The following is a 24,222-nucleotide window of genomic DNA, read 5'->3' on the forward strand; positions in this document are numbered from 1 at the left end:
CTTTATTTTTTCATTTTTCCTTTTTTTAGGTTGTTCTGGAAGATCACATTGTTAAAACCACAACTATGAAAGGCTCTCCATTTATTACACCATTCGAAAAGGAAATATTAACATGGGAATCAAAGCTGGTATGTTGCCTTTTGAGAAGCTCTTGTTGAATTTAATTAGTTTTTAGATTTTATCTGCAGCCCACTTCTCAGATTTCACCGCCCAACATGAATCATGGCTCAGTGACTTTCATTATATAAACTTTTTGACTTTGCCTTCAGCAATCTGTGCAGTATTGAGATGGGAAAGAAAAGTATAGCATTCTTTATGTAAAAGTGATTTCACTTAAGTTTTTATTATGTGAGGTTAAATGCAACAGACACAGTCCCCTAGTAAGAGACTGACTCATCCAAGTGAGACACACAAAGAGGCAGCTGCGCTGGCTCATCCTTCACTGTGCTTCACCAAGTAGAACAGAAAACAGGAGTTGAGAAGGCATTTTCGTAACCCTACTAGAATATGTGATTGCAGGGAACATACGAGAAAGTAGCGGTTTGCTCCTATAATCATACACAGATTTGTTTCAGACATCTGTTTGAGGTCTCACTAGCGTTTCTAAAAATATCTTGTTTTTAATCTGTTTTTTTTTTCTCATTCAGCATCTCTTTCAAGAGATTCTAGAATCTTGGCTCAGAGTCCAAATGGCTTGGTTATATCTGGAACCAGTTTTTGGATCAGAAGATATACGCAGTCAAATACCAGTAGAAGGAAATAAATTTGAAATTGTTGATAGGAACTGGTAAGTTTTCTTTGCTGTTGGTAGTGTGAGCGTCTGCTTGCTCACTTGTTGATGGTCACTCACTCGGCTGCGTTTCAGTGGTAGCACAGGAACACACAGTTCATAGAAAGTCCAAATGGTTTATTAACACTGCATAAACGCTTCTCCAAAAATAAATATAACAACGAAAACACGAATACCAGTCCGTTATCTGAGTCCAACAACCCCTTTACCTCTCAGAGGCTATTTCTCAGGAATATATAAATTAAAAGAATATGTTATCACAGCTCACCTAGACTTATATATATCCCAAATGGTGAGAGGTGCCAGGCACATCAGGCCGGATCCTGGTGTAACAGCGATGGTCAAGAGAAGTGGAAAAAGCCAGCAACCATCTTGGAAAAACTTTGAAGCTTTATTGTGAAAAATCCATAAAAAACATACAGTGGATAAAAAGCTCAGTGTGTAAACAAGGGTCTATGCATTTCAGGCTTAACATGCTAACATGGAACTGGCCCTTAGTCATGACATGACACGATTGAGCTTTTATCCACTGTATGTTTTTTATGGATTTTTCACAATAAAGCTTCAAAGTGTTTCCAAGATGGTTGCTGGCTTTTTCTATTTCTCAGGAACCCAGATTTCTGGTCCATCTCTGGCGTGGTATGCCCGCTCAGGCTTGGATACCTCCACTCAGGCAAATTATTCCAGTAGAGCCATCTGCCTCCACTCACTGACTCCAGTCAGTCTTTATGCCCCTTTCCAGGAGGTTTCTCCATTGAAGCCTGGCAGCTTCCTCACACTGACTCCTGTCAGCTCACACACCACCTCCGACTCCACTTACTCTGACATGCACCAAACACTGACTCCATTATACACATCATGTGACCTGTCAGCTCCATGTCAAACACACTCATGGGTGGGGTTTGTAGGTAGCCAGACTCACCCATCTATTTAGCTACCTGTGAACCTGACCCAAAGAACACTATACAAAAAGATGTGGCACTACAAGGACCAAAAGGGGGGGCCTCAGCCAACAGAAAAATGCTGCTGCCTGGTGTCAGCTTTGTTGGATAAGGCCCCACCTTTTCTGAACACATAGGTATGACATCAGCACAGGTCCGGCTAGTCAAAAAGTAAATCAATTCTATAAATGAATTAGCATAAATAACAGGGGGAGGGGATAACTATGAATACCCCACCAGCTATTATCTGATCCTTAGCTGCTGTCACTCAACAAGCTGCTAATTTTACAAACTTTACTTGCTTGGATTTTAAAAACCTATACATCCTAGCTGACACCTAAAGGCATGTAGAGAATCAGCCTGATAGTGCCAGTATAGCACTAGCTTTAGGTTTTATATGAAAATCCTGGTGATTGGTGCACTTTAAGGAGTTTCACTGCATCCTGTGAGAGCATTTGTTTCTGTGGCCTTTGCAGGTAAACATTGTTAATCTCTAATGACCTAGTGGTGCACTAACTATGACTGTAAAAGGTATGATAATACGCTTGATAAAGAAAGATGTGATGTCATAATGTAGCTGCTGGGCATTATGGGGAAGCATGCTCAGCCCCACAAAACTGTAATTGCTCTCTCTCTGATGCTTTTCGAGTTTGGGAAATGGTGCCAGGCAGGTTTTTTGCGAATCCCAAATTAAAACTCAAAGTCTTTGAATTCACATGAAACCATGAATTTTAGTAAATTCCACTGGAATTGGATATTTTGAGCATCGATCCACTCATCTCTACTCATTGTGGATTGATTGCCTTCTTATGGAATAGGCAATGGGCTTCAGTAGCTTAAAAGGGAATTCCCATCTCCAAGGTCCTATCCTAATATGTAGTAGGTGTAATAATAATAATATTGGCAAATACCTCCAATTAGAAATGTAGTAGTCTTTTCCTGATACAGCCATGACTCTTAGGTCATGTGCGCAGGGCATTGCAGCTTAGGTATCCATAGTTACATCCACTCCTATAGTGATGGGTAGTTGTTTGTGGTCATAGATGCGTCAGCTGCAATGCCCTGCACATGAGGTAAGAGACATGGCTATATCAGGAGAGCTGTACTACATTTGTAATTGGAGATATTTGCTAATATTATTACACTTACTACTCATTGGGATAGGATCTTGGAGATAGGAATAACCCTTTAGGTTAAACCTCTATGTAGTGCCCCTGACTGTATCAGGGTGCTACAGGGAACTGCATCCTGTCTTCCAGGGTGCAGGACCCAACCCCCATGGTTCCAGGTTCCCAATAACCGGTGTCACACCATGAGCACTACAAATCCCAACCACACCTCACATCAAATCTGTCAGACACATCAGTAGGATGGTTAAGCTGGAGTAGGGCCACCCACATAGGGGTCAGGCAGACTGGTGGGAGGAAGTTCCAGTGTGTTCAGGGGAGTTGAGGAGTTGAGAGTAGCCCTCAAAGAGTGAGGAGCTGGGGGTAGTAGCTCCCGGGGAGCGAGACCAAGGTTGGGTCGCAGACGGTGGTCCTCAACCATAGGAGTCGGGGACCGGTGGCAGTGACATTTTAAAGGAGGCAACGGACATAGTATAGAAGGACTGTCGGCAACAGAACCCTAAAAAAACTGACTGGTACCGAGCACGGCGGGGTACAGGACCCTAGGTCGGGAGCAGGTTTATCCATCCTCATAATTAACCTGGGAGGGAGAGTATCTTCATGAACTCCCTAAGAGCTCAGGGATTGAAGGCATCAACAAAACACGGGGGATAGGGTTCTCCATAAAAAGCAGCCCAATTGAAATCCCAAGTGCCAGTCATCAAGAGCACAGCTGCCCTACACAAAGGTAGCGGGACCCCAACAGATTCATGCCAAAGGGGCCACAACAGACAACTAAAATTGTGCACAGAGGCAGAGTTCGGACTATCAAGTGACACCGGTGGGAGCGGATACCTGGATGGGCTCCCTTGTAGAGACTGTGATGCATAGAGCCTTTGGTTTATCATCAGTGTGAGTTTCTGCTTTACAATCCTCATTCTGCCCCACAACTACCCACAGTGAGTAACCTGGTTCCCCTGCACCCTGCGCTCCCAAACAACCCACCAAAATCCCCAGAGGCCGGGGCCTTCCCTACCTGCGGAGGGACTGACCCTTTGCTGTTCTCCACCATCTGCCCCGCTACTCCTTTCAGCAGCGGTGGTACTCCTATTACCGCAACTCGCAGGTGGCGTCACAAACTTCTTCCCTGTAAATATCCCCTTTCCAAGGCTCGGAGTGTTAGCCGAGGCTGGGTCCGGACCCCTCGAGCCACGACCACCCCGGATCCGAGCACCCCGGTCTGTGCAGGGGCGGCACATCTACATCATAGACATGACTATACCAAACAAATAATATAAGACTGCTTAATGATAACTTTGCTTATATTACTAAATCCACAGAAGAGAAAATTCCAGTATTCTCATAAAATCTTCAGTTTGTTATAAATACATAAAATCCATAATCATGGTCAGGGGAAGAAGTCAATGTTGACGCGTTTCGACCCTTTCAGTCTTAGTCATAACATAAGAGTCGAAACGCGTCAACATTGACTGCTTCCCCTTACCATGATTATGAACTTTATGAATTTATAATAAACTGAAGATTTTATGGGAATACCAGAATTTTCTCTTCTGTGTATTTATTACCATTGCCCAGTTGAGGTTGATGGGCTTACCGGCTTTCCTGCTAAAGGGGTACAAGAGCAGGATCTCAGGCAATTCAGTGGTGAGTGTTTTCTCAGAACTTTGTTTATATTATGTCTGTCAAACAGATGTATATATCATTGGCAGTCCACTAGGTATTCATATTTATAGGAGTATTTATAGTTTTTCAGATTCATGTTGTAAAATTACATTGTGTATCCAAAGCAACATGCCCCTATATATATACACCGATAGCATTAAAGATATGTGGCATAGTTATGTATCTATGTTCATTTATTTGATTATTTTCTCTTGTCCCTGTTTCTTTAGTGATATTTTTTCTTTGCTCTTTTATACCTCTGTTTTGTTCTAAATCCTCCTTTATTTCATAATTATTCTGTTTCTACTGATGCTTGCAAAAGACATCATACGCCAAAGTCATTAATTTTCTGTTAGAAGACTTTCTTTATGTGGGAACCTTTGAAGTCTTGAATTTTAAGCAGCTGACGTTATTGTAGTCCATATTTGTCTCAGCCAGCATTTAATAAAATTTTCAAGAAATAATTTGCATGGGAGCCTTTTCACCTTATGACTTCTAAGTTGTAGGAAATAAATCTGCCTAGTTGAATTCATGGATAGGAAGTAATAATTGGTTTTCTCAGCACGGCTGCTTTTATGTGGGAAGGACATTCACCTTGGGGTTAAAGCTGTGGATTTAAATCCAATATAGATCATTTGATATGACAAGCGCTATCAGTTACCGCTATTTATTTTAATAACTTTATTCTTTCTAATTTTTAAATTTGTTAATCCATATAGATAAATTATTTATTTTTTTAATCACTCGTTCGACCTTGCATTTGGTTTCAGTATATGGTGAACAAATCAAATTTAGGGGAGTCTTCAAATTTCTTAGTTGTGTGTTCATAACTTCTACAATTTCATTACCGGTGGTTACTGGTTGTCATGTTTAGAAATGAGCGAACCCGAGGTTCGGTATTCGGTGTTTGTTGTTTGTACCAAACACAGACTTTACCAAACAAACAGTGTTCCGGTTTGGAGTTTGGGTGTTTTACGTATGAACACCCCTCGTGCGACCATCACTGTATTCAGGTACACTCGGTGCTAAGCCCAATGCAGTGTTTGAACAGCTCGCACTGGGGATAACAACAGCATGATTTAATATAGTATGTACCAACAGAAAAAATGGAAAAACCATGCCCACCTGCCTCCGAAAGTAGTCTGTTGATGGCTGGCTGCATGTGGGTGAACACCCAAACTGCCCAATTAGTGATTTCCATTGGGATTCAGGTCAAGTTTGGGTCCCACATCAAACAATTTCCCAAAAAAATATACAAATTTAATTACAAAATTATTAAAATTATCAAGGATAAGCCTGATACATGAACACACAAAGAATATACAAATGTACAGAAAGTCACTGACAAAGTTTGGGTCCCCTACCAATATTAATTTAAAGTTTGGCTGCATCCGCCAAACCGAACTTCCACGGGTCTGCTCATCTCTAATCTTCTTGTCTTTTTTGAACTATTATGCATTTTTTCCATTGGACTAAATGTCCAAAAATAGCTGCTTTTTTAGTCCTTTAGTCTGCAAAGACAAAATGTCAGCATAAAATGACTGCTCAACCCAAGCAAAGGCACTTGGTTCACTCTTAGCATGGTCAAACTGTTTTGTCCATAGTTGTGTATATTTATTTTGCATAAATCTTGGCCTTTTTCCTCCTTTATAGACATGTCTGCCTTTTCAAAAGTCAGAGAAGGTTGGAAATAGATTAAAAACAAGTAGGTAGGAAAGTGCACTGAACACTTGGGCTTGGTTTAGTCAATCCACATGTACATCCACATGTATAGGATATAGAAAATAGAATAGTTACGCTGTGAATGATGGTGGTATAGAATTGTATAGTACCAGTGCATACAGCATTCCTACAAATGGATTGTAGCCATAAATTATGATGACAATAATTAAATACTTTTATTAAGATTTGGGAAATAACACATTTTTCTCAGATCTGTGCCTTTTGGGTATGGGTATGTCATAAAATATTGATTAAATATTTAAGTGCAAATCCTACTTTTCCAAGCTAATTTCAAGTTCTTTCCTTCTTTAAAGACAAATAAGCCAATAAAACCCATTGGTTTAGTAATTTTTCAAAGGTTTCTTAGCGTAGTCTTCAAACAGAACATTATTGGACAGATGTCAGAGAGTCTAAGAGATCTTTAGAATTGACCCCTTGGTAAATTGAGAATATGAAGCAAGTTGCAGAAGTCATAAAAGATGATTGCTTTGGAATCTTTGTCAGATGGGTTTTCAATGTAACGAGAAAATGACCCAGCAAATTGGCCCACAATAGTTCTTAGAAAGAAATTATGTTGCTGCAGATTGTCATGGGCTTATGCAGTACTACTCGACTGTAAGTGTATTGTAGCAATGCATTTTGGTTCTAATTTTACAAAATTGATGGTACTACATATTTTTGTTAAAAAAAAGTTATATCAGATTGGATTAAATACATTATGGGCTTGTTTCAGAGTGTATAATATAACTTAGTTCTGTACTATAAAATTAATAACAGTTCATATAGGATTAAATGGATATTTTGACCAAAGACATTTCCGGTATATGAGTAGGATATGTCTTGAATATCTGGTAATTAAAGTTTCACTTCTTCAAACACCAAGTATTAGGCCCAACAACCCTTACCTACAAAAAGAACTGCAATAACCAGAGCCGATTACACATTTGCAAATAGGGTTCACTATTATATATGGGAATTATAGACTATTATGGCACATCCTATACATATTGCATACATGAATGTCTATAATCATAATTCCCTTTAAGGAAATCAAATTAAAAACCATATGGGGTTAAGTTATATAATTTACAAATAGTAAATACATTTATAAAAAGATTTCTACAAGTAACATTTTCAACATGGCTGATAAAGTAGTCACAGTGCAATGAAGAGTTAAAATGAACATCACAAAACATATTGTAAATGCATATATTTAACGGAATGTTTAAATATTTATCAGTGTGTTTGTTTTGAGCATTGAGTTTAATTATACTTTAGATTAACTTCTGATATTATTTTTCATTCAGCATTGCCCCCAAAGAAAAGCGTTTTAAATTGCTGTAATTGTATTACCTAAGTACAACTTAAGCCACTGTTTAAGTGAATTTGTCAGCAGATTTTTTGCTGCGTAATTTGAGAGCAGCATGATGTAGGGACAGAGAGCTTGATTCCAGTGATGTGTCACTTACTGAAATCCTTTTTGTAGTTTCTAATAGATCAGTGTTTTATCATCAGTAGATTATCACTAAAGGACTTGTACCATGTTGTCCTCCTGATCAGTGTAACTGTAACCACATCTGAATTGTAGCGTTCTGCCAATTTACAAGGTACACAAAAAGCTGTCAATGGTGTTGTGGGTGGGGTTATGCAGAGCTTAGCATTCAGTGAACAGATCGATCTGCAGCAGAGAAAACAGTCATATTATTAAGTGCAGCATGCAGTCCACTAAGTGTTACATCACTGGGATCAAGGTATACGCTCCTACATCATGCTCATCTCAATTTCGATAATAAAACCTGGTGACAGATTCCCTTTAAATACCCCCATTTAAAAGTAATACAGCATTACACTGAAATCATATATTTCTTAATAACACCATTAATTTTAAGAGACCCTATATACATAGAGGATATACACTACTTTTACATTGATGACCTATCCTTAGAATAGGTCATCAATGTCATATCGTAAGGGGCCAAACACCCTGCATCCCTGTCGATTAGCTGTTCTCAGGGCCAGCAGTGGCAGCAGACAGCAGGAAATGCTCAGTTCCCTCTTTTCAGATGGCGACCGTGGTCAGATACTGCACATCTACCTCCCATTCAAATGAATAGAAGGTGGATGTGCAGTACTCAGCCACTATCAGTTGATGGGGCAGCTCCAGAACTGAGTATCTCAGGCTGCCTGCTGCTGCCTTCAATGAGAACAGTTGATTGGCTGGGAAGTTGGATATTGGATGCCGCCCAATCAGACATTGATGACCTATCCTAAGGAAAGGCCATCAATGTAAAAGTAGAAGACATCCTCTTTAAGACACTTATTTCCCAGACATTATTGACGAGGCTAATAAAAAATAGCCAATTAGCTTATACAGTATGTCATGAGAAAATTTGTTTACTAGATAGGTGTAATGCTTGCAGCTGGTGTGAGGGCAGCAAGCAGGATTGGTGGACCCAATTGACCACAGGGAGGACCCGGGCTAACCTTTTAGTGGGAGGGTCTTAACGAAGCACCCACTGAAAGGTGAACGCCAGGTACCACTCCCAGGGATGTGACCGGGACTGTGTCAGCTGACCCGCAGGACAGCTGACAGACTCAGGAGTAGACAGGTACAGGCAAGATGACTGAGGTAGGCTGTACAGGCAAGTATGGACAGGAATGGTGGGCACATCAGGAATAGACACGTATGGGAAGTCAGGTACTAGAGATGGACATAGAGATAGCAAGACAGGAGCTTAAAGCCCCCGTCACATTTAGCGACTTACCAGCAATCCCGAAAACAATGCGACCTGATGAGGATCGCTGATAAGTCGCTGGGAGGTCGCTGGTGAGATGTCACACAGTCAGACCTTACCAACGACTCAGTAACGATACAGGTCGCAGTATCGACCTGTATAATGATCTCTGCTGTCATTGGAACCCTGTCACACAGTGTCAAACATAGCTATGTGTCGTGCCTAGCAGGACATCGCCTTTGAAGAAAATAGTCCAGGACATTCAGCAACAATCGGTGACCTCACGCAGTGACTCACGGTGACTCAGCAGCGATGTCGCTAGCGATGTCACTTAGTGAGACGTGACCTTAAGAACTGACAACTAGGTAGCAGACTGGAGACTGACTGACTTACTAGAGGCATTGCACAGGCACCTTCCATTATGGAGGATGCCTTAAATACACAGTGCTCCGCAGCCACAGGCTGAAAGGCATTTCCTGGAAATAGCACGCCAGCCCTTTAAAAGAAAGGCTGGTGTGTGCGTCGTCTTAGGTGCACTTCAGGGAACCCTTTGCGGCATGTCCAGGGACTGTTTAAGTTCTAAATGGGCAGCTGTAAAATAAATATCAAGGTTTTTTCTTTTGAGTTTTTTCCTTTGGATTTTTCTCTGAATAATATATTAGAATATTAGTATCAGATTACTTTGTTTTTGTTTTAAGTTTACTTCCATTAGTTGTGTTACACGTCTTAATTATCATTATCAGGTCTTAATTATTGAACGTCTAAAGAACACCAGATACGTAGATGATCAGGTTTTGTTTCTTTTGAGCCGGTCATAATTAATAAATATTTATTATATGCATGTATGATACATCATCTTTTCTTTTGATGTCTAAGCATCCATTCTCTTGATATGACTTGGAAGAACAATAGATCTTATTCTTTGCAAATATTTTTTCTTGTCTTTATATTTGTCTTATTTTATTTCCTTCTACATCATTTATACCCCCACAGTCCTCCTAATGAGTTCTCTCATTTCCCAAGGTAAAAAACATAAGCAGTGTTGATTTATTGAACTGGTTAGGGCAAATAATAGAATAGGATCAATCCAGCAGTGTGGGTTAATGGCATTGAACAAAGCTCAGTCAAAATTAGATGGACGAAGGACTTTCCCCTGTCCAATGTAGTTAAAAATGAAATGCCCCTCACCAAAGTGTATTAGAGAATAATGCATTCAGTCTCTGCAGAATTACTAGCCAGCACTTTCTATTTATCCAAAGCTTAAAATGCAGCTGCGTTTTTGTAAAATGCTATGAATGTTGCAGTCGTATTTAAAGGTATGGAAAAAGAAAACATCACCCCTTGTTTTGTAATAAGGGGATTTTCAATTTGAAAGCGAGAAAGTCTGTTGTGTGAAGTATAGTTATTACATTCACTATATTCTATCTTGCTCACCAGGAGGCTAATAATGAGGGAGTCTGTGAAGGAGGTCAACGCCATGAGGGTTATCTCACAGCCCCAGATGCTGGATAAGTTGAAGGAGGCAGAATTACTGTTGGATGACATTCAGAAAGGCCTGAATGATTATTTAGAGAAGAAAAGGCTATTCTTTCCAAGGTAAACAGTCCATTTTCTATGTCAGCCGTGCATGTTTGTACGAAATGTTTGCTTGAATGTCACTCAGGTTATCCTTTTTCTTATCCTTTTACAACCTTCCAGATTTTTCTTCCTGTCCAATGATGAACTACTGGAAATCCTTTCAGAGACAAAGGATCCACTTAGAGTTCAGCCACATCTTAAAAAATGCTTTGAAGGCATTGCAAAACTTACATTTAATGTCAAGAAAGAAATTACCCACATGGAGTCATCAGAAAATGAAAAAGTAGAGCTGGTGATAAGAATAATTCCATCGAATGCCAAGGGCCTAGTTGAGAAATGGCTCCACGAGGTGAATATCCTTAGTCTTTGCTTAGGATTTATTTATTATTTAACCCTTCCAAGGTGATTACTGATGCAGCTTGCCAATGCTTATTGATTCCTCCACACACTCACGATATAATAGAGCTGGATTTAGGATTCAACCAGTAGTTGACCATGAGATCAGTGACTTCCATTCCCTATATATTCCTAAAATATCAGCTAGTAAAAACTACACTTATAATTTTGTTTGGCTTTAATAGCTAGTTGAAACTAAAAGGTGGTACTACCATAGAGCAGCGCCTTACATTTACTTAAGTTCTATGATGTAATACAAAAGAATTTACAAGAGGATTACATTTTATTTTTAAAAAATCTTAATTGATAAGCAATATCTGAAGTCACTGCATTGTTTATATACTATAGTATTAGTCGAATTGCACCTTTTCTCAACTTCATAAAGACTTCCAGACTTCCTAGTCTGAGTAAACAATATTGATATCACATATATGCATGTGGTCTGGTGAACATTCACATTAATGTTGGGCTAAGTAACAGAAGTCAGCAGGACTGACCAATGTTTTATTATGTATAGTAGTTTCCTGACTTCTCCCAACAATTGATGGGGTGAGGGGTAAATGAGTAGAATGATTGGGCTGTTGGATTTCCACATTTCCAAACTTTTTGTTCTTTAGTTTAATGAGCTGTCACCAGTGCCTGACGGTGGCTTTTTATTTTTTACTTATTGGGAACACATGCAAACTTAGCCAAGCCCAACATGCATAAGTGGGTTGAGCATTATAGCTGTGGGTTCAATATAAGAGTTTGGCCAATTGCAATGTAACTAATCTAAGTGATCTAATAATCCTCATTTTATTTGAAAATATTCCTTTATTAAAGATTATCTTTAGACCTGGTCTAAGGGGAAAACTTTTCTCTTTGCGGAGACTGACAAACCAATTTGGCTGATAGTCTTATAGCCACAATGCTCCTCTGGGAAATATTCAAATTGTCTCTTCATGGAGGGAGGAGACGAACTAATGCCACCTATTGGAAGTAGCAATCCTACAAGTCAAAAGCTCGTTAGAGACTCACTTTTGACTTTTAGTATTGCTACTTCCAATAGGTGGCGCTAGAGTTCGTCTCCTTCCTCCCTGAAGAGACAATTTGCATATCTTTAGACTACAACTTAAAAGCGAACATAACAATTTACACAATGTATCTAAATTATGGCCAAATTAATTTACTTATATAATCTTATGTGACCACTACCTTGTTCTTCTTTATGCAACTCAAAAATTCCACTATGGGGTAGGCCAGGATCAAGCAGGTAAGTAAGGATAGTAAACGAGGTAATTGGCTGTAGAGTCTTTATGTTAAGTATGTATTAAATTGTAGTTTGTATTCAACAACACTAGCTGTTTTAATAAACTTATAGCTAGTGTTCTATCTTTGCATGTACTTAATGTATACTGTCAGACCATCAGTTTTCTCCATCTTTTTGTGTAATGATACCAGTGGTCTGTTGTTTTGTGTAGAATGAAAGATACACGAAGCATGTTTTGTTGACCCTATATCATAATGTTGGATGCTGTGTAGTTTGTGTTATGAAGTGTAACTGTTATCAAATTGTCCACTTGGGTCTCACATACCAAGAATGCATGTCTCATAACAGTTAGAGAGAGACAAGTTTATTTGTTCAAGTTCTCTGTGTTGAGAGGGGTCTCTATTATCGTTTGAGTAGATTGATCCAGACGTCTTGTAAAGTTTTATGTGTTATTTTGGCTGGTGTTTGTTGGCTTTAATAAAATCCTTGGTTTCATCCAAGATCTGCCACATTTTTTGGTGCATGTTAGCTGTTGTCTTGTCAGTTTAGCTGTCCCTGGTGTTGTGTTACATTTAGTGGATAAAGCCGTTTTACTGTATCGTTTGTGTCTTCACAAAAAAAATTCCTTTGACAGTTGCAGCTTTGTTAATTTTTGATGTAATAGTTTCAGTGTGCAGTTTGTCACTGAAATATAGTCTAAAATGTTTCGTAATGTAGCATGAAATTATTGGTTAGTTTTGAAATAGATGTGAAATCATGTGAAGAAAATAAGTATTGCATCCGATCGAGATAAATTCACTGTGGTGTTTTATGGCTTTTTATTCCTATGTGATAGTAATAATGTCTCATGTAGGGATGGAAGCCATGAAATACATTGTGAAAAGTCATCATCTAAAATGGGGGCCATGAGCATGGAAAGTGTAATGGCCATGGACCTAATAGACAGTGTTGCAAAAAGAATTCCGAAAAACAACCCAGCGTTCAGTGCTCAAATGTATCTTTTCTCATATGATGAAACTTTGAGCATTAAATCATAGGCAAAAATATATATTTCTAGTATTAAATGTGCTATATCCTTATATAAAGGCAGCATATACATTGGTTTACATCAGACGTGTTGATTTCTGTGTAACAGTGAGGCTTCGGACTACAGTATATTGATTGTTGTAGGTCACAAAAAGTGGTTAACTCTGGTGGCCTCCATCCTTACCTTCACTTTTAGGTATGTCATAGTTCTTCCTAGATAACAGTAGGCAGTTCCTGCTAATGAGAAGTCCCCTCATTTGTTTGCAGATGTGTTGGACACATTTTATAAAGTTTTTGTGGTATGGAGAAATATGGTAGATGCTGATTTGTAAATATATCACAATAAATTAGTATAGAATTCAACAGAATTTTATTTAGGTCCAAACAGCAGTTAATGAATACATTTCTTTGCTTTTGATTATTTTAACAGTTTTGTATGAATAATATACAAAATAAAATCTATGTCTACTAGCTTGCCTCTGCTTTCCTTTCTTTTTGTCTCTGTAACATATTATAAAAGGTACATTATCAATATTACATGGTGTTGGTCAACTTGGCTTATGTTATTTCGAGTAAATTGGTAAGAACAACTTATAAATAGAGATGAGCGGACCCATTGAAGTTAAGGTTCTGCGGTTCCAGCAACCAGACTTTAGATAAAGTTCAGTTCGCGACCTGGACTTGACATGAACCTCATTGGAACTCACTGATTGGGCAGTTCGGCTCACCGCTCACATACAGCCAACCATAAACAAAGCACTTCCAGAGGAAAGATGGTGGGTTTTTTTTCACTTTTCTTTTTGTACACAGTACATCCAATCTTGCTGTTGTTACCCCCAGTGTGAGCCGATAAAACACTGGAAGCTGCTCACACTAGGCCAAGCACCGAGCATACCCAAGCACAGCGACGCTCGCATGAGTAGTTTGCATATGTAAAGCACCAGAACTCCAAAAGCAAACACTGATTTGTTGTAAAAGTCTGTGTTCAGGCTCGCTCATCTTCCTTTGAACTTACTAATTCCAACTAGAATTAATTCTCTTCTTCTATCTTGTTTAGGGGTTCAGTTCTTGGTTTGCTAATTTTTCCATTCAACACCATCTCTGGGGGCATACTTAAGGTGTGAAGTGTGCCAGTACTGTACATAAAGGAGCTTCTTTCTCTGACTTCGCAAATTTAATTGACCAATAACAAGCCGGCAGTTCTCATTTCTGTTATCATTGTATGTAATCGGACAGAGATGAGAAGAAAAAGGAGACAGTGGTGTTCTTAAGCACAGAGTAATGACCGTACCTTGTGTGCTGCACATGTGAGGAGGAGTTATAACCTGCTCAAGGGGGAGTAAACTAAGACAGGAATGTGACAGAGCAACTGAAACTCATCTGTATACCTCCCACTAGAAATAATACCTTCTTAATATCACTTTGAGTAATAATGATGCCTTCCTGACTCCCACCTGTAATAAAGCTGTCACTGTCCTTTCCACCTGTGCTACTATTTCTTCCTTTATGCCTCTCACTAGTAATTTCTTCTCCTCTCTAACTGCTGCTAGTGAGAATTCCTCCTCCATTCCTCCCACCAGAAATAGAACTTTTAACTTATAATAATATTTCCCCTTGTAAGGGAGCCTAAGGCTATGTTCACACAGTGCATCTTTTCTGACTACAAAGATGCAGCATTTTTAGCCCCAAAAAATGCATCAGCGGCAAAACCACATAAAAAAGAATGCATTTTTTTACGTGTTTTTGTTGCGCTTTTACCGCATTTTCCCAATGCATTTTTTAAGTCAAATCTATTGACTGAAAGGACTCAAAACTACTAGAAAAACGCAAAAAGAATTGACATGCTGCATCTTGGGTGCATCTTCAAAAACGCAGCCAAGATGCAGCCAAATAAAGATGCCCAGTGTGGACAGCAAAATAGAAATCTCATAGATTTTGCTGGAGGAAGGAAATGCATGCATTTCGGTGCATCTTTGTGACCTCAAAAACGCACCAAAAATGCAATAAAAGATGCCCTGTGTGAATATAGCCTAATTTGTTCTTCTAACCTGTAATAATACCCCCTGTGTGCCTACATCTTGTAAGAATGCCCTCTTTGCCTAACATGTGTAGTAATACTTACTCTTCCTCCAGAATGGTGCTAAGAAGGTGATTAGGGGTTGGTTTATGTAAGATCACTCTTATCCTCCAAATGTTATAGAGCTTTTTTACTGCAGGTTGTCCCATCTTGCATTTTTGTCTATCAATGTGGTGTTATTTATGCAGTGAAAAACTAATTAGTAAAAAGAATATTCACATGACACTATACCACCTCAATAGCATTCAAGGAAACAGTCCTGAATATTGCTTCTTTCAGTGTCCAGTTAAATCCACTTAACTTTTGAATTATTTTGAAATTTCTTTGGTTTCTTTGCCCAACACATATTTTTCTTACTTCTCCAAACAAATTATTCCTGCTTAGTTGGAGCTATGCTGTGCTAAGTGCTTACAAAGGAAGTATAATTTGTACCTAAATTATTTACTAGAAGGAATCTGACCCCTATATTACACATCATTGTAACTTTCAGCTATTGTAAGTACATATTCCTAAAAAAAAATATAAAAGGCCCATAGTTAGTCAAACTAAAATTTGAAATGTCACTTTTAAGTACATTTCTAAAAATGAAAAGGAAAAAAAGTCATTACATCTAAGAAGACAAATCAGTACTATGTGTCTTGCATTCAATAGAAAAGATATGAGCTCTAAAAGAGCAATTTTTTAAATAGAAACATACAGCATTTATCATACTACTGTCAACTGTTTCTGCAACCTTTAGTTAATAATCATGTATAGCCGCTAATTTGGATAACAAACTACATTGTCTCAATTATATGTGGCTCCAGCTGTATTTTCATTGAGATGCGACAAAATATGTCATATAGGAAAAGTAGAAAATGAGTTTAGTAAATGTTAAAGCAAGCCTCAAAAAGAGCAAGTTTAAAAATATATTCAGAGATATTTCTCAAACTGACCTGTGTTCATCTACTTCAACTGTGTTATTTCTCTCTTTGTACTTTTTATTCTTACTCCTAGTTTTATATTATTATTAAACATCAAATATTGAATTTAGAGACGGTGATATTATTCGTAGTGACAATCATCTGTGCCCCCCATTTTGCTGCTTCTTCCATTCCTGGTTGAAATTTGCTCATACAAGAATGAAATGGTTAAGACTTTATTAATGATGGCAATAGCACAGAAATGGAGTATACAAATCCTAAAATAAAAGAATACTAAATATTCATTAGCAAACATACTTTCATGTATGCATTGTTAAATGTTCTTGACAAACGGAACAGTACATTGCAGAAACGCATTGGCATTTTATCAATTCAATAATGAAATACGATTCTAAATTGTTGTAGTACTCAATATTTAGTTCTCACACAGGAGCAGCGAGGCAAGCTGAACCCTGGTTTCTTCCAGTTTGCAAAATTACATTATTGTCACGCTTGCCAAGTATGATGAGTGTGGCACGTGGGTTCAGACCTATGGGCATCTGATGCACAACAAAAAACACAACAAACAAAGGGGACAATGAGAACATGATAACAGAGAGCCTTGAAGCTAGTGAGAGGGGTAGATGGGACACCTCCTATCCTCAGCTGCAGCTGTCCCTACTCTCCTCGCTAGTCCCTATACAGTCTCCGCAACTGTCACTGAGCAGGAACCTGAAACCCTGAGAAACAATGTAGATGCCCTGGCAGGTGAGGTTCACTAGACCCACTGGTGCACTAATAAGACACAAAGGAAGGAAATAAAAATGGGGAAACAGCAAGGATAAAAGGATAAAGCCCAAATACTGGACAAATCCTCAGCAGGACCTTCTACCAAGGCGTCCAGAGAACAATGAGTTTGTATCTTCAGCAAGGATTGTTGGGAAAAACCACTACTTAAACCTGAAAAGGCAAGGCTGCAAAGCAGCTGAAACACTCAGTTAGGAACTGCTGGATAACAAAACTGACATTAAGTTATTAGGCACTGAAAGAAATGAAACCATGTTTAAATGTAGAGTCCCAGATGGAAATGAGGGATTCGAACCTTGAATCCATCATTAGTCTACAAAAATAGAGAGATGATCGTGACAATTATTGCCTGGTTGAGAGATGTTTTTCATCTTAAATGAGGAACAAAGTATTCTCTTTGCAATAATCTTCCAACAATTTAAGGTAACTAAAATACATTATATATTCCAGAAAGACCTTGAAATAATACTAAGACCTCTATGGCTTGAAACCTTTTGTTCCCAATGAACATACAAACTTGCATTTTTACAATCATAAAATTTGTATATAGAGCCCAAAAATATCACTTTAGCTTTTGTTCTCCAGCCACCACACTACTACATGTGTGATTGGGATAGATTATTTTTATTGTTGTAATATCAATCTGCAAGAAAATATCAGATAGCGTTATTCTACTTAGCAATTATGGTTCATGACCTTGGATTATTAATGTTCTGGAAGAAAAACATGATTAGGGTAAGTAGTAGGGATAAATGAGCACTACCATGCTTGAGTGCTCAGCACTCGCAACGAGCATCTGGATGAGAGGACGGGCTTAAATAATGTACCAAGTATAATGGAAGTCAATGGGGGATTCGAGCTTTTTTCTGAAAGATCTTCACGTTGAGCCCGTAAGAGCATCCGACTACTGGTTACAAGTACTGAGCACCTAAACATGGTAGTGCTCGCTCATTACTTATGAAGTATAACCTGACTATGCAATATAATGGTCATTTTGTTTAAAGGAATTTTCTCCACAACAGATGGTTAAAATTGCAAAATTCTTGGAAAAAGAAATAACTTTGCAGTTTATTTATGAAAAATCCGACTGATTCTAAATAACAGAGGGATTTTTATTCCTATTATTTCCTACTTGCCTAGATGACTAACCACTAGTGCAGTCTATCAGTGGCAGCTATTTTCCTAGGCAAGGAGCACAGTGTTTGCAAGTTCTCTCCAATAAGGCTTTTAAGCACTACTCTGAAGATGGATCTCTGGATATGACATATTTTAGTACCACTGTGCTCCTCTGCTGGAGTGGAGTCACACATACTTCTGTGTGCAGCATCGGAGACTACACAACTCAGACAAGCGGCTCAGCAATCCAAACTGTCCAAGCAATCAATCAATCAATCAGGGGTACACTGCCATGTGGCAAGTGAAGCCACGAGGATGGGAAGGACAGCATTCCTGAAGATTGAGGATTAGATCAACTTTTTACGCCACCATATGCTCCGTTGGTTTTAGAGACTATGGGCAGTGGACTGACCACCAGTATTGTGTATGTATGTTTGAGTGTTCTATGTCAATATATAATTATATTACACAATGCAAACATAGAAAATCATGTCTGACTTAGAAAATTGCACAATAATTAACTCAACTTTATCATCAACGATTAACAATTAGCTTCATGATACATCAATAAAAATGACACTCAAATTACAAGCGATAAGTTCTCTTGTGTCAATAAAAATCTGTTCATTTTTTTCTATTATTTCCCATGTTTTGGGTTTTTTAAACATAAAATAGATTTAATTTCCTCAAGTTAACAGAAAGCGTCTCATTGCAAACTGAAGATTCTGTAACAGAGGGGAATCAGATAGTATAAACAAAGTTATACATTCATCTAGACAGAAGAGTGCCTGCAATCAGAGAAACCCTCCCGGACAAGAAAATACCAGTCTCATGCCATCTGTTACCCATGAGTTCACAAAGGTGCCTTTTCTGTGCTGATATTTGAACCTTGGCACACAACGTGCACTCTGGATTTGTTCCACTACACAAATGCATGGTTTGAAAAGGAACATGATTGTATGAGGTTACAAAAGTAGCGTTTGAATAATTCCTTATTTTCCCATGGTCTCCGACTGACGTTTTTGTCAGTTCTGTATTTTAACCCATATTGTGTTGCAGTACAAGTGTTGTCATGCACCGTGAAATTAGAAGTCTTGTAAATGGTGCACATTACCTTTGACACAATGCATTACTTTTGTTGTTCTGTTTCCTTAGACAAATAATACATTCAGCAGCAAATTCACACAATAACAAGCTCAAGGAGACTTTATTACAAAGGATTTGATTCACCATTTTTAGCAAAAAAATAAGGTCAGCAAAACTATAGAAACTGTGCTGGCAATAGATACCTTACAGGGTTATAAATATGTGAATCAGCTTGTTGGAAGCATGCCAGTTACCTTTAGGCTGGGGATCGATGGCTGTAAATTCTGTCACGTGAGAGAATTGGGCTAATTATGCTAAGGACACTCAGATCAGAGTTTGATCTGAGTGTCAGCTTAGTATGCTCCAATTCTCTTGCATGACAGAATTGGAGCACACTGTCAGAAGAGGGAAGAAAGAAAAGTTCTCCATCTTTTCAAATGTGTGAGTCCACGGAAATTGGACTGCACTCAGATGTTATCCAAATGTAGTTCAATGATTTCCAAGCATCCATAAAGTTGAATTGATGCAGGCCATCCGAAGTACGCTGCCAATCATATGATGCTGCAATTTTTTCTCATGCCAACAGCATAAGAAAAAAATATACTCATCGGTACTGTCCCATGGACTAATATTCATATTGAGTGCTATCCCATAAAACATCTCCTGTCAGGAGAGGGAGGAAAACAAAGGTTCTCCATATTCTCAAATGTATGAGTCCATGGAAATCGGACTGCACTCAGATGTTATTCAAATGTAGTTCAATGATTTCCAAGCACACATAAAGTTGAATTGGTTTAAGCCATCCGAAATAGGCTGCCCATCCCATGAAGTAGAAAAAATGGAGATTCCTGCACCACTCAGTAAAATTTCAAACATAGCTTTTTTAGGGATAAAAGTTAAAAGCCCTAGAAAAAATGTCCATTTAGATCCATAAGTAGACCCGCTAAGTGTCTGTGTCTACGCATTTCAGGCACAATATGCCTTTACTCATGACCATGTGATGCTGCAAATTTCACATGATGATGCAATTTTTTTCTCATGCCAACTCAGCATGAGAAAAAATATACTGATTGGCACTGTCCCATGGACTAACATTTGTACAGAGTGCTATCCGATAAAATATTGGATAGCACTTGTTCTATGCTTACGCTCATGTGAGCGCAGCCTTAAAGTTAACCATGTCTTTAGTAGAATGGTGGCTGTGAGGAAGTAATCAGGATGGACTGCATCAACCCATTTTAAGATCTTTAAAACAACCACTTCCTAGGTAATGTCAAAGGGACTTCATCGTTGAAATGGATAATAACCAACAGCTCATTTAATAACACAACACACTAAAACATTTTAAATGTTTTTTTTTAATTCAAAAATGGTTTACAGATTTATAAATTTTTGCTTTAAGTCATGTGAACAGACAAACTGTTCTGAACATAACACTGACTCAAAGCGACAGTGTCTCTCTGAAAGCAAATATCATCCGGTTGTAATTGACATGTGTCAATCACAAGGAGCCATATATTCCATAACTGCCTCCAATTCCTCAACAGTCTTACGCTTGGTGGAGGCAAAGAAGGCCGATTGTGGTTGGCAGTACTGCTGTCAGGAAAGCTGTTACCATCAGTGTTGTTGTTACATTTGTTTTGATAAGTTTTTTTCCTTTTACCTTGTCCCATCCATTGATACTTTTTCATTTACCAGCCATTTTATGAAACACTGTAACTAAAGATTGAAAAACCCCAATTATTCAACCATTGCTAAACATGTCATTGCAAGAAATTTTACAAAAAGCAATCACATAAAGCAAAATGTGGTAGCAGGTACAGTTTAGATGTGATGTGTACGGTTGTCACATGAAACTAATAAAACAGGTTAGAAAAAACACACACAGGCAATTGCTTACTTTTTAAATCTTTCTTTTCCTGTCTTTTAAATGTAACCCACTTCCCAAAATAACGTAATGAGAAATGATAGGTACAAATCCAAAAAGGTAGCATCTGAAGCAAGGCACTGTATTGGTGTGGTATGTAAGGATGTAACATTTAATAGTCGTACGTAAAATTTTAGGATTTTATGGATTTTTTTTAATAAAATAAAAATTTGTTCCATCTTTCACCAAATCACCAAAAGGAGTGGACAAGATATAAAAAACTCACTACAGTTGCTAGTGACTATCAAGGACACTGTGCTGGCTTGCTGCTTTCTTGTGCATGAGGAATGAAGAAAAACTAGTGAAATTGAAATTCACATGCAGCAGAGCAGATGGCAGCTACGGTATAGGTATTCAATCATACTGAGTCTGACACAGCTCCTGGCACCTCTATTATCTCTCCCTCCCTCTATCAATTGAATCCTTGCATTATTCACAGACTGCTACAAAAATCTTCACCGGTGCAGATGTACAACATATTACAGTCTGAGTAGTTTGCGCAATACTTTTGGGTTTTCTCTTGCTATCTCTGTTACTGAGCTATGAGCTCTGACATCCTCTCACTAGACTGAATCACCACAAAATGGTCATTTCTTTCTCTGCCTTGGCTTTTATATAGGCGGGCAATAGTATTTCCTGATTGGTTGCACTGTACCATGTAACTTGATAGCTGCACAGCATTCTGGGGAAGCCCAGTCATTTGCACATGCGGTCATATGAACCGTCTATGGCTTATGCAATCTTCTGCAATGTGTATAATGGTAGCAGGCATTATTTTGGTGAATCAAATTTTAATTTGTTCGCTGGGACCTGCAAATTTCATAAAACTCCACATTAATTCTATTTATATATATTCAATTCTTTCATCTCTATTCTCTGCATGTTTTCTTTTGCACACCAGACCCCATGATTAATATGGGTTTAGATTTTATACAGTTTAGAAAAAGTACCATTTTACAAAAGTATCAAATCCCATTTAAGATTTTCTAGATTTATTAATTTAATCAAGTTTTATCATGAGAGGTGTCTTCTCATCCACTCTGGTTATTTTTGGGATATAAGTAGAGCCAATTTTCTGATGCTTAGATTCTGATTAGTAATCTTATTGGTTTCTCTAGAAAACTCTCCTACTTTTTTTAATTAATTTTATTCACAGTAGGGGAAGATCTTTCAAAACATATGCAAAGAAATAGAGAAGAAGTTGCCAAAGCAACCAATGAACTCTTAGCTTTCAGGTCTTAAAAAAATGAGAAGTTGACTCTGATTGGATGCTATTGGCCATATATTCACTATCCAGTTTTATTCTCCCATCCTGTTTTCTCTCTGACATCACCTATGTACAGGGTAATTCAACAGTTCCCATATAGAGAGAACTGCTCATTTATCAAAGCTATTTAACAAACAAATATTAAATGATTTCCCATAATCACCAATTGCACTGCAGCTTTATGCTTTAAACCTTTACAACTTCATGTTCTAGTAACCATTGGGATATATTCATATTCATTAATTTGGATGCAAGATAGAATAGAATTTTTTCAAGCCCGATTCAGATGAATAAAACTCTTATAGAAGATTCAATCACAGGTGAATATACTCTTATAAGAAAAAAATATACAGTAAGATTTCTATGGTCATGAATATTATAGGAGAGGAAGATTAAACAAATGAGGTACAAGTGAGGTCACCCTGGAAAATCATAATTGCTCTAATGTATGTAACCATCTCAGAGGCCTTGTTGTCTACAACTAGTGTTCTGCATTCATGTTCCATTTTGGAAACATTTTAAAAAGATGATACATGGACATGAACAACACATTACCTTTTTTATGACTTTTCCCACAAAAAAAATTAAGATCCTGATCAAGTACTAAAAGTCTTAAAATTTAAAAACTATTTTTATTTACATTTTTCATAATTTGCCTCTTATTAAAAATCCTCTGTTGTATAAAATAGAATTGTTTTTTAAATTGAAAGTTTACAGCTCCCTGCCAATGTTAAACCCCACCTCTGTTGTCTCAGGCAAGGAGCACATGTGAATTGCAGGCTCTATGGTCTAATGACAAAACCTAAGACAAAAAACAGGAGCACATAGCCTGCTGTAAAAAAATAAGTAAAAAGTAATAGTGCACATAAAAGACAGATAGTTTTAGATAGAAAAAAAGCATAAAACCATCTCATTAAAACAAGGATACCCCAATCGGGATGGTCCTGAACTCTAATATTAAAACCTCACCTAGTGTCAAGAGACCTCAATGTAGAGGGGGCAGAGAGGGACCAGATCCTGACTGTTTATACACCTGGACTTGCGTAGCTATAGAAATTAAATACCAAGCTCAAGAAGAGGGGGCATGCCTCTGTTTATACATAGTATAGGAACTGAAGGAAGACTAAAGAAATGTGCAAGAGTATAAGTTGATGTACATGAAACATAATGAAGCATGTTCAAACTGTGAACGGACAAAACCTAAGATAAAAAATGAGAAAATACCCCGCGGCAAGCGTTGCTCTAAAGCCCTGTATGTCACCTGTGCTATAAAGGCAAAGCTGCATCTGTTAAAAGTCAGGGAGAACACACTTTTAGACTAGAGATGAAACCATGTCAATGGTCCAAATTGTCAACCACCAGGGGTACATCACATCAGGAGGCCAGGAGGCAGAGGAGCGGTGTGCTCCTGAACACAGAAAATTAGCCCCTTCACGACCCTTGATGGTTCTATTCATCATGGAGCATGTGACGTTAAGCCCCGCCCCCTGTCGCGGGCAGGTTGCCGCGATCCGCACACATATCAGCTGTTATCAACAGTTGACATATATGTCTGCATGTTACGAGTGGAATTGTTTCCACTCGCAACAATTAACCCCTTACATCTCACTGCCAAAGTCTGGCAGCGAGATGTATATGCCCGCGGCCATGATTTTCACTTACCGCCGCCCCCACCGGAAGTCACGTGCGTGATCACGTGACTTTCAGTGGTTGCCATGGTAGCACAGGGTCATGTGATGACACCTGTATCTATGACGAGTCACTTTCTGTTTCACTCGGGCCAGAGCCGAATGAATCAGGAAGTGATCATATCT

The 24,222-nt window shown here is 38.3% G+C and overlaps 1 protein-coding gene across 1 annotated transcript in view; it reads left to right on the plus strand.

Moving 5' to 3' along the window:
- LOC142302376 (dynein axonemal heavy chain 3-like) overlaps positions 1–24,222 on the plus strand; it is a 2,626,214-nt gene that overhangs the window by 403,524 nt on the left and 2,198,468 nt on the right. The window contains exons 22-25 of the mRNA XM_075343433.1: positions 30–128; positions 648–787; positions 10,415–10,573; positions 10,676–10,904. Coding sequence (XP_075199548.1) covers positions 30–128; positions 648–787; positions 10,415–10,573; positions 10,676–10,904 — 627 coding nt within the window. The remainder of the gene's footprint in view (positions 1–29; positions 129–647; positions 788–10,414; positions 10,574–10,675; positions 10,905–24,222) is intronic.

The sequence above is a fragment of the Anomaloglossus baeobatrachus genome, chromosome 4 (genome assembly GCF_048569485.1).
Source record: "Anomaloglossus baeobatrachus isolate aAnoBae1 chromosome 4, aAnoBae1.hap1, whole genome shotgun sequence".
Taxonomy (NCBI): Eukaryota; Metazoa; Chordata; class Amphibia; order Anura; family Aromobatidae; genus Anomaloglossus; species Anomaloglossus baeobatrachus.